Raw genomic sequence first — 16,441 nt, forward strand, 5'->3', positions numbered from 1 at the left:
TCGTCTGGGCTGAAAATGTGGTCCGCACAAGCCCATCAAATAGCTTTTTTTATCTATACATCTAGGCAAGGGAATTACTATTGCAGAGAGCTGTCAGTGGACAAATGCTACCCGTCAGCGCCTACTATGAGGACTTCCAGCTACAGAAATCAAATCCAATGTTGAACATATGTCTAGCATGGTAATAGTACAGCCGCCCGCGATGGATGAGAATCATGTAAATAACAGTTTAAAAAAGTACACGTATAAGAAAGTGTATTGTGGAACAAACAGCTGAATGAAGATGTGACTGGTCATGCAGTTCAGTTTGTTCCCACGTAACGGCACCGGGCAGAATTTTACATTTTTAAAAATTTTAATTTTACCTTTATTTAACCAGGCAAGTCAGTTAAGAACATATTCTTATTTTCAATGACGGCCTGGGAACTGCCTGTTCAGGGGCAGAATGACAGATTTGTACCTTGTCAGCTCGGGGGTTTGAACTCGCAACCTTCCGGTTACTAGTCCAACGCTCTAACCACTAGGCTACGCTGCCGCCCCGAAGATGACGTTGTAAAGTTTCCTCTAACATGACAGTTTGCCAGACAAATTATAATGAATACATTTTATTATTTTAAATGGGAACTGCAGCTGTGTGGCAACAATGACATTTTTTTAGAGCCTAATACAAAACATTGTGAGCGCTTATCTCGTTGAATTTTATGTCATTCAATTTGACGTAACATCCAACGTAAAATAGAGACTTTCCCTGACTTTATCCAGTCATGTTTGGTTTCCTTGCAATCAACTGTTTGTTTGTAACACAACCAAACCTGATGCGTCATTTTGCGGAACGTATTGACCCGGAAAAACCGATTGGAAGACAACAAGTGAGGAGCCCATTGTGCACCAATTATATGACCAATGTCTCGTTGATTGACCGTCTTAACCCAATGACCACTGATCGTCTTGAAATCTAGCTGGGTAGAAAGCCAATGAGCAGAGGTAAACGGCAATATCCCATGATTCTTTGTTGTAAGAGCCCATTGTGCACCAATTATATGACCAATGTCTCGTTGATTGACCTGACCGTCTTAACCCAATGACCACTGATCGCCTTGAAATCTAGCTGGGTAGAAAGTCAATGAGCAGAGGTAAACGGCAATATCCCATGATTCTTTGTTGTAAGAGCCCATTGTGCACCAATGATTCTTTGTTGTAAGAGCCCATTGTGCACCAATTATATGACCAATGTCTCGTTGAATGACTGTCTTAACCCAATGACCACTGATCGTCTTGAAATCTAGCTGGGTAGAAAGCCAATGAGCAGAGGTAAACGGCAATATCCCATGATTCTTTGTTGTAAGAGCCCATTGTGCACCAATTATATGACCAATGTCTCGTTGATTGACCGTCTTAACCCAATGACCACTGATCGCCTTGAAATCTAGCTGGGTAGAAAGTCAATGAGCAGAGGTAAACGGCAATATCCCATGATTCTTTGTTGTAAGAGCCCATTGTGCACCAATTATATGACCAATGTCTCGTTGAATGACTGTCTTAACCCAATGACCACTGATCGTCTTGAAATCTTGTTATAAGACAAACCTTTCCATTGAACACTGGCGTAAGGACCGTTCTTTCGCCTTGGCCAATTATACGGCGAAGGAGCAAAGCTTATTACGCACGCAGTATTTCGGTGACTTGCGCATCTTCAGCCGTTTATTTATCCAACACCGTAAGTCAAGGAAAGCCAATTCTAAAACTAGATATACGAATGTAGAAACAATTTTAGAGGAAATTCATCGTGAAAGTGAGACGGATCTGCTTTTTTAAAGACTCCATTTTGAAGACTGAAACTGAGGCATATTTTTTGAACGGGGAGGACATGGTTTTGGACTGGTAAGTTGCTCTCATGCCGTTGTTTGAAATTAATATAAAATATTATTTGTGATTGTTTTTACGTTTTATTTGCAATATATACAGATGTAATGAAATGGATAAAGTACACGTTAGCTAGTCATTGTGAGTGAGGGTCTGTGTTTGTATGAGAACGACCTGTGTGTGTGTATATACACACCGCTCAAAAAAATAAAGGGAACACTAAAATAACACATCCTAGATCTGAATTAATGCAATTTTCTTATTAAATACTTTTTTCTTTACATAGTTGAATGTGCTGACAACAAAATCACACAAATTATCAATGGAAATCAAATGTATCAACCCATGGAGGTCTGGATTTGGAGTGACACTCAAAATTAAAGTGGAAAACCACACTACAGGCTGATCCAACTTTGATGTCCATAAAACAAGTCAAAATGAGGCTCAGTAGTGTGTTTGGCCTCCACGTGCCTGTATGGCCTCCCTACAATGCCTGGGCATGCTCCTGATGAGGTGGCGGATGGTCTCCTGAGGGATCTCCTCCCAGACCTGGACTAAAGCAACTCCTGGTCTGTGGTGGATGGAGCGAGACATGATATCCCAGATGTGCTCAATTGGATTCAGGTCTGGGGAATGGGCAGGCCAGTCCATAGCATCAATGCCTTCCTCTTGCGGGAACTGCTGACACACTCCAGCCACATGAGGTCTAGCATTGTCTTGCATTAGGAGGAACCCAGGGCCAACCGCACCAGCATATGGTCTCACAAGGGGTCTGAGGATCTCATCTCGGTACCTAATGGCAGTCAGGCTACCTCTGGCGAGCACATGGAGGGCTGTGGGCCCCCCAAAGAAATGCCACCCCACACCATGACTGACCCACAGCCAAACCAGTCATGCTGGAGGATGTTGCAGGCAGCAGAACGTTCTCCACGGCGTCTCCAGACTCTGTGACATGTGCTCAGTGTGAACCTGCTTTCATCTGTGAAGCGCACAGGGCACCAGTGGCGAATTTGCCAATCTTGGTGTTCTCTGGCAAATGCCGAACGTCCTGCGCGGTGTTGGGCTGTAATCACAACCCCCACCTGTGGACGTCGGGCCCTCATACCACCCTCATGGAGTCTGTTTCTGACCGTTTGAGCAGACGCATGCACATTTGTGGCCTGCTGGAGGTCATTTTGCAGGGCTGTGGCAGTGCTCCTCCTAGCACAAAGGCTGAGGTAGCGGTCCTCCTGCTGGGTTGTTGCCCTCCTACGGCCTCCTCCACGTCTCCTGATGTATTGGCCTGTCTCCTGGTAGCGCCTCCATGCTCTGGACACTACGCTGACAGACACAGCAAACCTTCTTGCCACAGCTCGCATTGATGCGCCATCCTGGATGAGCTGCACTACCTGAGCCACTTGTGTGGGTTGTAGACTCTGTCTCATGCTACCACTAGTGAAAGCACCACCAGCATTCAAAAGTGACCAAAACATCAGCCAGGAAGCATAGGAACTGAGAAGTGGTCTGTGTGGTCACCACCTGCAGAACCACTCCTTTATTGGGAGTGTCTTGCTAATTGCCTATAATTTCCACCTGTTGTCTATTCCATTTGCACAACAGCATGTGAAATGTATTGTCAATCAGTGTTGCTTCCTAAGTGGACAGTTTGATTTCACAGAAGTGTGATTGACTTGGAGTTACATTGTGTTGTTTAAGTGTTCCCTTTATTTTTTTGAGCAGTGTATATACTTTTGGCCCTTAGGCACATCCATGCCTGCACAAATATATATGGGTAGATGAACAGTTGTCGCAGGAGCAGAAGGGACAGGGCTTGGTGCTGTAGCCAGCAAGCTCCTTGATGCTCCCTCTAATGTATGATTGGAGGAAGCATGCTGGCTGTGTTGAGATGAATGGGTTTGCATTCTACACAATACCATTTTATATAAAATGGGTTTGCATTTACACAATAATAATAAAATGTTATTTAAAATGGTATTGTGTAGAATGCAAACCCATACATCTCAACACAGCCAGCAAGCTGCTTCCTCCAATCAGTGGTGGCTAGTTCTTCCTAGGTGTTGGCCTGTTTTGGCTAGGGAGTTTTTCCCAGCCACCGTGCTTCTACACCTGCATTGCTTGCTGTTTGGGGTTTTAGACTGGGGCTATATAAATTGATTTGATTTGATAGAGGACTGGGGTATATTGTCTTCCAAATATTGAAAGTGTAAATAGTTACCCATGTTATTTTGTAAATGTGTGTGTATATATATATATATATATATTTATGTATACAACCACATCCCAGAGTAAATGTGTCTTAAATGAAAGATGATACAAAAAATCGTATGTTTTTGTTCATTGTTTTTATCTAAACCAGATCTATTGTTAATATACATTTTTGTTGTTGCCATTTTGAACGATTATAAAAATGGTGAGCGCGTTCATTTGGCTGACATAACCCATCATCCAAAACTCCATGGCCGTCACAGCCCTAGTTGAACATGCTACTGCTAATAACTGTAGTAGTTTAAATTCAACGCTCCGCACAACTCTGTCCTGTTCAGGCACCCCGTTTCTGGCTAAACGCATTCAGTCCTCCATCTGAACAGCAAGCGACTACTCTTTGAAGTGGTATTCATTTCCATAAAGTCCTTCTCAGCCACTGAAATCGGATGCATAGATTTTAACCAGCACCGTTTGAATGACCAGATTACATAAGAGATCAAATCAATCTGATGAGGCCCAAACATTTTACCTCACAGAAATGACTCAGAGAAACAGAGGGTATAATTGTAGATATACTGACAACTGCACATCTTTAAACTAGTCTATACTTCAGGGCTGGAGTGGTAGCCTCCCTCACAACAGCGTTCATAAAAGGCCAAGCTTGATCTTGATTGCTATACAATGCAATGACCACTTCTTTGAATGAGGAGGTTAAATAGCCACACCCCACTCATTCTATTTTGATGTCTCTGACAGTCAATCAATATACAGGGAGGAGATGGACCTGAGTAGAACTCCTCCTCGGGCAACGGAGTACACTACAAAGGCCGTGGCATCATTAACTCAGAGCCCAACTAATTAGCCTTGTCAAGCTCTCTGGCAATAACAGTCAATAATATAATGACAATCATTTTAGCTATTAATAGGGGATTGAAAGCCTCTCACTACTGCGCATTAGTAAATGTATTGAGGGTCGTGAGTTTGTCCCAATTCAGCAAATCTTCTCCAGAGAATGGGAGAGGCCTCTAAGACTATTTCAGAACAGGGACAGGAGTAACTTGTCCGCTCAATCAGAATCTAGGCCAGAACCAGAAATGTGTCACATAACTGTATCCTCCTCCGAACACAGAGGTACAGCCTATCAAATCAAATGTCAAACACGAACAGCGTGACAGCTCAACCCAGCCGGGGACTTGTTTATGTGATCTGCCTAATACTGGATGTGATTTACAGACTAGATTCCTGACCATCACCATGTGTCATTGCTGCTGGTGATATTTACAGCAGTGGCATTGAAGATCAGCCAAAAGCAGTGGTTCTCAAAACTCTCCTCAAAGAACCCCAACCATTCCATGCATTTGATCTATTCCAGAGCTAGCGCACCTGATTCAACTTGCCATCTATTCATCAAGCCGGTGACTTCATGAATCAGGTGAACTAGTTGAGGGCTACACCCAAACAAAATTGTGAAATGTCTGTGGGTCCCCAAGGAGAGGTTTGAGAACCACCGAGCTACAGGAAGGGGTAAACACCCCTACTCTTATGATAAGTGCCATGGGATCTTTAATGACCACAGAGTCCGGACACCTGCTTTATGTTCCATCTGGAAGATAGCATCCTACACACTGCCCTGGAGCACTGGGACATTTTATTTTTTAGAACAGGGACCGATCAGGACTACACACACCCCTCATTCCAATACTGTAACCTAAGACGTAATGACATACAAGTAGGAGCAAAATAACCAATTATTCCTATAGCACTAGACAAATGCCAGTTTATTATATTTTTCACCAGAATAAAGTCAGATTATATAGAAATCCATCATGAGGTTGGAGCTGTGGGCATCAGGCCTAATGAACCTAGGGGCTTGCATTTTCTAAATGGTGGCACACGTCCCACTGAATGTGGATCTACCATTTGTCTACCAATCGCTCAGCGCGTTGTTGACATTTTCTGTGCAATTCTACATGTAAAATCTGCAGGCAAATGCCATTGGTGTGTTTGAACCCTAAAGAAAACGCTATTGAGTATGGTCTGCCTTACAGGAGATTTGCACGTGCCCCAATTATGTTCATACTTATTCTGGACAGATATGAAACTTACTATGATCCTCATGTGCCGGAATTGGGTCGTGTTATACTTACAAAAGATATGCAGGCTGCAAGAAGAAGAATCCTCACAAGCAGATCTTCAAACTGTTCAACCACCAGCTCCCATAAAGATTTTCCTAAGAGGACAAAAGAGGTTTTGATAGCATCCACTTAACGGGATACCTTCAAATGTGGCATTGAAGAAGTAAACTGAACAAAAAGAAACAATTTGCTTACCCTCCTCAGCAGGCAATTCTGCGAATCATCCAAGGGACACGACACCGAAAACAGAGAACAGAGAGAGAAATGTTACTTGAAAACACTCGGTATGCCACTTCAAGACCAAAGTGGCTTTTTCGTAACAGGTTAGGATAAGGGTTAGTGAAAAGGCTCTGGGAACCTGCTACGAAAACCACTGAATCACAGTAGTGTGTAAAGAGAGTGTCCCGGTGTGTTACGACAGAACTAGCTAGCCGGGTTTCTCAACCATATGTGCAGTGGCTTCAGAAAGTATCAGCCTTAAATATTTCACTTCTTGTTGTGTTACAAACTGAATTCAAAATGTATTAAACCGACCTCACCCATCTTCCACACAATACACCATAATAACAAAGTGAAAACTAGGTTTTAAATATTTTGCCGTTGAATTGAAAATTAAATTCAGAAATATCCAACATAGGTATTAACATAGGTATTCACACCGAGTCAATACGTTAGAGTCACCTTTGGTGACCTTACACAGTCTAAGAGCTTCACACACCTAGAATGTAAAAAAAATAAAAAAAATAATTTAAATAAATTTGTTTTCAAGCTCTGTCAAGTTGGTTGTTGATCATTACTTGACAGCCATTTTCAAGCCTTGCCATAGATTGCCAAGTCAATTTAAGTGGAAATAGTAACTAGGCCACTCAGGAACTTTCAATGTCATCTTGGTAAGCAACTGCAGTGTGTGTGTGTGTGTGTGTGTGTGTGTGTGTGTGTGTGTGTGTATTGTACATACACTTGGCCTTGTGTTGTAGGTTATTATCCTGCTGAAAGGTGAATTTGTCTTCCAGTGTCTGTTGGAAAGCAGACTGAACCAGGTTTCCCTGTAGGATTTTGCCTGTGCTTAGCGTCACGGATGTGAAATGGCTAGCTAGTTAGCGTTGTTCGCGCTAAATAGAGTTTCAATCGGTGACGTCACTTGCTCCGAGACCTTGAAGTAGTAGTTCCCCTTGCTCTGCAAGGGCCTCTGCTTTTGTGGCGCGATGGGTAACGATGCTTCGAGGGTGACTACTGTTGATGTGTGCAGAGGGTCCCTGGTTCGCGCCCGGGTATGGGCGAGGGGACGGTCTAAAATTATACTGTTACATTAGCTTTATTGGGGGGTGTTTTATCATAAAAAAAATAATTAAAAAAACTCTGGTCCTTGCCGTTGACAAGCATACCCACAACATGACGCAGCCATGCTTGATAATATGAAGTGTTACTCAGTAATGTGTTGGTTTTGCCCCAAATATAACTTTCTATTCACAACATAAAGCGAATCTCTTTCCGAAATGTTTTGCAGTTTTACTTTGGTGCCTTATTGCAAACAGGTTGCATTTTTTTAAATATTGGTATTCTGTACAGGTTGCCGTTACACTCTATAATTAGGTTTGTGCTGTGGAGTAACTACAATGTTAAGCCATCCTCAGTTCTTTCACAGCCATTAGACGCAAACTGTTTTAAGGTCACCAGTGGCCTCTCATTGTGTAATCCCTGAGTCGTTTCTGTTCTCTCTGGCAACGGAGTTAGGACACCTGTATCTTTGTAGGGACTGCATTGACGCACCATCCAAAGTGTAATTAATAATGTCACCATGCTCAATGGGATATTCAATGTCTGCTTTTTTTTTTTTACCCATCCACCAATAGGTGACCTTCTTTAGGAAGCATTGGAAACCTTCCTGGTCTGTGGTTGAAATTCACTGCTCGACTGAGGGACCTTAAATATAATTATGTGTGTGGGGTACAGTGATTGATGAGGTATTCGTTAAAAAACGCATGTTAAACACCATTACTGTAAACAGAGGGAGCCCATGCAACTTACACATGTTTACTCCTTAACGTATTTAGGATTGCCATAACAAAAAGGGACTAAATACATTCCAGCTTTTCATCTGTACATTTCTCAAAACATAATTCCACTTTGACGTTAAGGGGTATTGATTGGTGTATGACAAAATCTCAATTTGATACATTTAAAAGTCAGTCTGTAACAACTAAATGTATGTGTGTGGGGGGGTCTCAAGCGGTGTGAATACTTTATCCAGGCATTGATACGATGTACATCTTGGAGTTGAGAAAAACTCGACAACTGAACATGAACGTTTTCCGGGAAAAAAAAAAAATCAAATGAGAAATTACATCTAGATAAGACGTGGACTGGGTGAACTAAACATAGGAATTTAAAATCGTTTAGAATCGGCAGATCATTACAACAACAAAAAAAATTTGCAACATTTCGTTTCAGTTTACAGAAATAATTTCAGTCGTTTTGTGTGTTTTTTAACACAGTCATTGTCAGCGTGAACACGCGCGTGACGTCAGCAGTATTTTTTTTTTCCCCAACCGTGCCGGTTGCTTAATAACGCGAGCTAAACAGGCCGTGCACCGTGTTGCCAGGCAAAAGGGATATCACATTAAAAAAAAAAAACATGTTGTTTTATACTCACCATTAGGTCCCCATTTTTCCCGCTGCCTCTTCACTTGGTCTACACCTAGACCTGTGCTTTCGTTCACGTTGAAATGACTGTAAACTTCCTCCACCGTCTTTGTGTGACCGTTCTCCATGGTGAGTAGCCGCTCGAGGAAACACTAGCTAACTTAGCCGCTTTACGTTAGCTGGACGGCTATCTAGATGTTTCTTAAATTAACTCTCAAGAACCACACTGATTCTTCACTTATTTTGCGTCTTCCCCCCCAAACTCACGCTGCCGAAAATGCAGAACAATCTCGAAATGTATGTTAATCCCAAAAACGTCTGTAGCTTACTTAATAACCTCACATGCAGTCAAAAAAAAAAACTGGCTAGTGTAATGACTGCGTTAAGCCCTCCTCGCCACTTGTTACGAGAGCAATGCCTTTACCCCTCAAACTCGCCGGTTACAACGTTCCAGGCACAACAATGAAATATGGATAATTCATAGCTACCACCATCAAAACTATTTCATTTTTAACGGAGCAATAACTTAAGAAGACATGCGTAGTATATAAGTGAACGCAAGACGGCAGGTCTGAAAGTACTGCCTTCGGTGGATGTCCGCAGTCTCCTCGTGTGCTGCCGCGGTTTCACTACTGTCACCATCAGCACCAATCGCATTTGTCCGCTACCAGTCCGCGTGCTCCGAATACTGCGCTCGGCGTCCGCATGTGGAATGCGCTTATTGGCTGGAGAGACTCCGGAAATCGCTTTTTCTTCCAGATCTTTCTCCGGTGTCTCTGATCAGCTGACTCTCCTCAAATAAATATATATATATATATTACAGACCATTAAAATAAAGTATGTGGTATTATTTACAGCATTAATATAACAGCAATATTTTAAAGAGCTAGTAAAACTAGATTATCGGTAAAGTGTTGGCATATATACAAAGTGTTGGCATATGAACAGAGGGGGGGGAACACAAGTACACAAGGCTTATACGTGTCTATGTCATTTAGGGATTTAAGAAAAGTGAACATTTTATGTTGAATGCTCTCTCTTTTCTTGATTTAGCATAGCCCACGACAGCTGACAGCTAGTATTAATCCAAACACAAGTGTCCTAAGGTCAGCAAGACACAAATTAAGAATACCCATTTGATAAGAGCCCAGTTGAAAATTAATGTTATGTTGGAAAGCAGACCTGGGTTGTGAGCTATGATTCAGATAGGTCAGTTTTCTATTGTTTGTACAGGATGGTTGCATTGGTGGACACCAGCATGACATTGTGGGACGTATGGGCTTCTGGAGGTCAATGGCATCTTCAGTGTTTAAATAATAGCTTGGTCCAGATTATTTAGGAGAATTTGTGAGAATCCCTCAACGCTGCCTGAAGAAGATTCTTGTAGTTGAAACGCGTTGCAGTTGTATGTCCTGATGTGATGTAAACCATGGGCTGATCTGCTCCTACTTACAGTATATGTATTCTTTGTCAATGTTATCTGTAAATATTTAACAAAAGTGTTCTGCATCGTACTGGCCGCCTACTTGTTTTTCTGTCTTGAGAATCCCTCTAAAGAGTCCCCTATTCCCTATAAATTAACAAAAATGTAAATCGTTGACTCTGCTCATGTGAATCATTGACCTGTCACTTCTCCCTCACTCACAATAGTTGTTCTGTCAATCCTGGACATGAGAGGCTGCCTCCTCCATTCAAGGTCACGTCAGTCAGATGTTAAATAGTTCCTCAGCTTCCCCAGTGTGAGCCACTATGTGCTGGATCCTACTGTAATGTTCAGACCACCAATAGTAAATGGCTTGGATGAAACCCCTACTCTACAGGAAGATGATAGTCAGAGAGTGGAGAGGATGCAGGAACAGCTACCTTGCACAAAGTAACCCACTTTCAACACAAAGCAAGCAGTGGATAGTATTTTTGGTTGGTAGGACATGTTCATTGGGGAGTAGGATATGACGTGTGGGTGCTTGTATGTAGTTATTTAGGTGTCTTGGAGCCTCACTGTCGTCATGACATCACTAGCCTTTCTGTCTGAAAATGGATTCCCCCCAGATACTGGTATTATTAGGGCTGTGAGAGATAAGTCCCATGGCCTGATAGATATGGACATAGATTCAGCACAGTTCACCCCATTACCCATAGGCTATCTATGGCCATATCAGTGTCTATTAGATGATGTTGCAGAGTCCTGTAAAGTTCTATTTCATTCTGTTTCATTGACACAAGGGGGCAGTTTCCTGGACACAGATTAAGCCTAGTCCTGGAATAAAAAGCAAGATCAATACACAATTTAACATGCTTTTTAGACCAGGATTATGCGTAATCTGTGTCCAGGAAACTGCCCCAAGAAGTCTTGTCTGTACAGAATGTTGTGTGTGAGAATATCGCCTTTGAAAAATTGAGCAGTGATGATTGACATTGGTCCCTGGTTGTGAGTTATACAGGGGTGTGGACTGTAGTAAGAGATGGTTTCTTTCTCTTGCAGCTGGCTATTGTCTGCTTGGGATTGTGGTTATTTATAGATACTGTGACATGGTTCAGCTGATGTGGGGTTGTTATGGCGATCTGCCAATTAACTTGTCCCAGACCCTTTTTTGAAATGGCAGTAGATGTTTAATGCACATTACTCTAATACAATGTAAAGGTTAATTAAAAGCTAAAGGTTATTGGTGTCTTATTGATGTTCAAATGGAGGGAAATTCATCATAAACAGTGAGTCCCCAGGATCAGTGTTGAGAGACACAGACACGCTGACTGTTGTAGATTTCACATCACTGTATAATATCATGTCATGGCCATTATCTCAACAAACAATTGCCATCTGTTAAGTGAGTTTACTTTGCATTCTAACATTATCGAAAACCTTTCTGTGATTGTATTTGACTCCGGGAAGAAATGTACATAGACCGCCGCCATGCACGTTTGATGGAATTGAGCCCTCTGACCCTAACTCTTCAATGGGCATATATCTGTGCTAATCTACTGCACTCTAGTGGACATAGATAGTGCACTAAAATAGGGAATAATAAGGCATCCAAAATGTGTGTGTGTGTGTGTATTGGCAAATAAACATTTCTTAATAAGATGCTTTTGTTTAAACTGTTTGGTAACAAATATTGAAGTGAACATACCAGTTGTAAAATATTACAAAGGTAACAATAACAAAAACAACAAATCCATTGGGATTTTACATCAGGGTGAGGGATCCTAAGAGCATCCCTGTGAGTAGGCCGAAGTCAATAGAGCGTGATAGGAATAACATGTGCTTCAGTAAGTTTTAGCATTTATAGCCATGGTTGTCAAATGTACTGTAGAAATTTAGCGAAAGTCACAGAAATAGAGGTTGTGGTGGCAGCAGCAGAGAAGTACTTGGGATTGCGAGGATTTGCTGCAGTCAGTCTGGAGTAGGACTAGATAGGGTTGAATAGTGAGGTGGGTGGCGTTTTTTGTTGTTGTTGAGAGGAGATGCCAGGGCAATTTTTGTAAATAATATAATGTAGCTAGACCGTTAATGGCCCCACACACCAGTACAGTAGGTGGTGGTGTATGCAACCTAAAAGTTGGATGCGATCTGCCAAGCAAATCCCAAAGAAGAAGAAGAAGAAGGAGGAGTCCAGTTTGTCAGAAAGCCACACGAAGAAGAAAGGTCAACGTTGATCTTGTCCATGTGTTGGTCAGCGGTAGTTAGCTAGCTACTTGTAAAAGGGTTTCATCTTGCATTTTTTCTGATTGTACAAATGTCGTAACTGGATAAACTCCCGACTTTGTGCTATAAGCAAGTCGTGTATTGAACGATTGTTCGTGGATCACTCGTGAGTCTCCTGCAAATGATTTGTTTAATCTTATAGCAAAAGTGTTATTGTTCGTCATGGTAGCTAGCTAGCTAACCATAGGAAATGTCTTGTGATAAAGCTAGTTTAGTTAACTAGCTATCGTTAGTGATTCAGCTAGCTATCTCCTAATTTTGATCTTCAGAACTTTAACATTATCATAAAAGCTTGTTAAACTTCTTAACATGCAATGAAGAGATGAGCAATGCAGAACATTCGAGCCTTGATAGCAAGTCCACGAGTGTTGAGTATCAAAAGCAACGGTAAGCCCAATTTAGTTAAATTAGCTGACTATTTCGAGGGAAAGTCCATTTGAGTATGTCATCGTATTATAGTAGCTGGCGTTCTAACGTTAACTCGTGTTAAGCGGTCAAGTAATGATGACCATTTGTTGGCACCTCCTCCAGGTAACGTTAGTCCTGTAGATGTGACATTATTGGAAGGATTGTCACCTGTAGTGATGCACCGTATTGTATTTACATACCCATACCTTTTTTAGATTAGTACTGATCCACGTTCACTACAGTACCTATGGTGAAGGTTACAAGTATTGATTTCAGCCCAAGGCTGGATTTAATTTCAGAAAGTTGTTCCCTCCCGTCTGGTTATCTTCACTCCCCTTATCTGAAAATCATATCTGAGATCAAGGAATTGTATATGTGGAATAACTAGGTGTGAGTGCACACTTACCCTGGTAGTGAATGAACAGGGCTGAAATGTCATAACTTGGAACGAAATACATCCCTTCACTCACTAGCTATTTTTTTGTTTTGTTTGTGTTATCAGATTGGCTTTACAAGTGTGCAGGGATAAGGTGGATAATGAGTGAAGAGTCAGGGAATGGGCAGAACAAGCCACTGAAACGAGTGGAGGAGGGAGATGGAGAGTCGGGTGAGCACATCAGAAAGAAGCTCAAGTCTGATGTAGAACAGACTGGCGACGAGAGGAAACACCCCAAAAGAAAAGTGGTCCTGCTTTTGGCGTATTCAGGCAAAGGTTACTACGGTATGCAGGTTGGTATTAACCCTCTTAATCTGTCCATAAATCGTATCCCATGTGTTTTTAAACAAAATTGCTACTTTCTAAATTCTTAATCTGTTTTGTGTTTCAGAGAAATGCTGGATCTTCCCAGTTCAAAACCATTGAGGATGAGCTGGTTACAGCACTGATTAAGTCTGGGTGCATCCCAGACAACCATGGAGATGATATGAAAAAAATGTCATTCCAAAGATGTGCAAGAACGGACAAGGTATGGGAGACAAACATGGAAAGGGCTTAGTTTCTGTCAGCACAAATGCGTCCCTTGAGCAAGTAGTCTTACATACCTGTGTTTTATACCTGAAGTAATGGCCTGCACGGGACAAGACATGGACTGTGTGTGGCCTCAAACACAAATGGATTATTACCTTGCTTTGTGATCAGCACCATTTGTTTTGTCAGGGTGTTTCTGCAGCAGGTCAAGTGGTCTCTCTAAAACTATGGATGATTGAAGACATAAAGGAAAAGCTCAACTCCAATCTTCCACCACAGATCCGAGTGCTGGGTGAGATCGCACTGCTTCCAGTTAAACGTGTTGGAGATGAGCCTAAACCCTTCACACGGAAGCCCATGGTGTCACAATTAATAATATGTTCTTGAAGTCTAGGTGGTTTCTTTTGGGAAGTCAGTGATTCCACTTTTTGTGAAAATATGTTGGACGTGGGATGACAATGGAATTGTTAATTGTCTCATGCTGTTTATTTTGCTTATTGTTTTGAATATATACTTCTTTTATTTTTTTTATCTAAAAAAATAACTTGTCGCTTTGGTTACCAGTGTGGTTCCACATAGTTTGTGATATTTCTTTTGTCCCGGTAGGTCTGAAACGAGTGACTGGGGGCTTCAATTCTAAAAACAGCTGTGATGCCCGTACATACTCCTACATGCTCCCCACTGTGGCCTTCGCCCCAAAAGACTATAGCACTGAGAATTCTATTGCCTTCCGCCTGGAGCCAAAGACACTGCAGAGAGTAAATTGTCTGTTTGGCAGATACAAGGGCACTCATAACTTTCACAACTTCACCTCCCAGAAGGCCGCGCGGGACCCCAGCGCCCGCCGTTACATCACAGAGATGACCTGTGGCGAGCCCTTTGTGCGTGGCGGCGCTGAGTTTGCTGAGATTACTGTGCGTGGCCAGAGCTTCATGATGCATCAAATCCGGAAAATGATTGGCCTGGTGATAGCTGTTGTGAAGGGTTATTCTGGGGATGAGGTGTTAAAGCGAAGCTGGGGCGAGGAGAAGGTGGATGTGCCCAAGGCCCCTGGGCTGGGCCTGGTGCTCGAGAAGGTGCACTTTGACATGTATAACAAGCGCTTCGGCGGGGACGGCCTCCATGAGTGCCTGGAGTGGACTGAAGAGGAGCAGGCTATCTTGGCCTTCAAGGAGGAACACATCTACCCCAGCATTGTGGAGACGGAGTGCCAGGAAGGGTCCATGGCCAGCTGGATGGCCACACTGCCCATACACGACTTTAAGGCCACTGCAAAAGGGGCTCAGGATAAGGACAGGGGGCAGGTGGGTGAATCCAACAGAATAATATTTGCCAGTTCAATTGTCAGTGGTTGTTTTTTTTTAAGTCCAACAAAATGTTCAACATTAGTAGCTTAATCATCAACTAGGAGCAGTTCACACTGAGGAGTCATAAAACTGCTGTCTTTTTGGGAGATGCCATCACCCTCTTTTTTTTTCCTTTTTTCTTTAACCCATAAAATGTTTCCATTTTCAGGATGATGATGATGATGGTAATGGTTCAGATTCTGCACTTTGAAGATTCCAGCGAGTAGAAAGACACCCGTTGCTGTATCTCTCAAGAATGAGCTTTTGTTTTGCTATGGAAATGCATTGTCAATAATGCCACTGATTTTTACATAATATGTTTTGAATAAACATTTTGTTCTTTAATTTAAACCATTGAGCGTGAATCCTTTCCAGTAGTAATCTTTAACACACTGTATTTTGGAGGATTTGTTAGCTGGAAGCAGTCTTGAGAAGAGACAGGTCTATGATGGGATGCCATGAAATTAATTGTGGTATTTGATAACAATAATGGTTATCAATTATGGAAGTATATTTCATTACAGTACTTCTAAAATATTTGAGATACTTGGAATATTATTTGGCCATGCCCAGCACGATATACCCACCGACCGCAAGGGTGCGAAATTAGAACTAAGTACGTCTTTAGGATCCACAACTGAAAACAAGAGGTCAACTTCGGAGTCGCAAGATGGTAAAAAAACACCCCAAATAGACACACATTATTATTTAGAGCAGGAAACATGCCGACGATGTGTAAGGCGTTCTTGAGTATCTTCAGGTATGCAACTAAACAGAAACCGCTAGAGGGGAGACCTGTATGTTGGGCAACTGCCCGAAGAAGATATAGGTACAGCACCTCCACTTGTTATGTTGGAAAAGGTCAGTAATAAATTATTCTGTTCTAGTTAAAAACAAGTCAATATGCTTTGATTAAATGTACAATATCCTCGCCCATGAGGAAATTCTGACAGTAACTGTCAAAAGTTTGGACACACCTACTCATTCAATAGTTGTTCTTTGTTTTAAATATTTTCTACATTGTAGAATAATAGTGAAGACATCAAAACTATGAAGTAACACACATGGAGTCATGTAGTAACCAAAAAAGTGTTAAATAAATCAAAACATTTTATTTTTCTTTAATTAAAGTAGCCACCCTTTGCCTTGATGACAGCTTTGCAGACTTTTG

At 42.0% G+C, this 16,441-nt stretch overlaps 2 protein-coding genes across 4 annotated transcripts in view; one reads left to right on the top strand and one right to left on the bottom strand.

Moving 5' to 3' along the window:
• Positions 1 to 9,540, bottom strand: part of LOC118385524 (sarcoplasmic/endoplasmic reticulum calcium ATPase 2) — a 44,066-nt gene extending 34,526 nt beyond the window's left edge. Inside the window, exons 1-3 of the mRNA XM_052521522.1 lie at positions 8,857 to 9,540; positions 6,399 to 6,416; positions 6,216 to 6,298 (exon numbers count right to left, since the gene is read on the bottom strand). Of these exons, the coding sequence (XP_052377482.1) occupies positions 6,216 to 6,298; positions 6,399 to 6,416; positions 8,857 to 8,974 (219 nt within the window). The 5' untranslated portion in view covers positions 8,975 to 9,540. The remainder of the gene's footprint in view (positions 1 to 6,215; positions 6,299 to 6,398; positions 6,417 to 8,856) is intronic.
• A 2,911-nt stretch (positions 9,541 to 12,451) lies between these two features.
• On the top strand, positions 12,452 to 15,621 carry LOC118385513 (pseudouridylate synthase 1 homolog). Of its 3 annotated transcripts, XM_035772718.2 has the most exons (7): positions 12,452 to 12,655; positions 12,870 to 12,936; positions 13,460 to 13,686; positions 13,785 to 13,922; positions 14,114 to 14,216; positions 14,531 to 15,228; positions 15,440 to 15,621. In XM_035772718.2, the coding sequence occupies exons 2-7, from the start codon at positions 12,879 to 12,881 to the stop codon at positions 15,479 to 15,481; spliced, it is 1,266 nt and encodes a 421-aa protein (XP_035628611.1). In that variant the 5' UTR covers positions 12,452 to 12,655; positions 12,870 to 12,878; the 3' UTR covers positions 15,482 to 15,621. The 3 variants fall into 3 exon arrangements, with proteins under 3 accessions (XP_035628611.1, XP_035628610.1, XP_035628612.1); XM_035772717.2 differs by having other exon boundaries at positions 12,452 to 12,936; XM_035772719.2 differs by lacking the exon at positions 12,870 to 12,936 and having other exon boundaries at positions 12,453 to 12,655.
• Positions 15,622 to 16,441: the final 820 nt, after the last annotated feature.

Source organism: Oncorhynchus keta, chromosome 6, assembly GCF_023373465.1.
Source record: "Oncorhynchus keta strain PuntledgeMale-10-30-2019 chromosome 6, Oket_V2, whole genome shotgun sequence".
NCBI classification, from domain to species: Eukaryota; Metazoa; Chordata; class Actinopteri; order Salmoniformes; family Salmonidae; genus Oncorhynchus; species Oncorhynchus keta.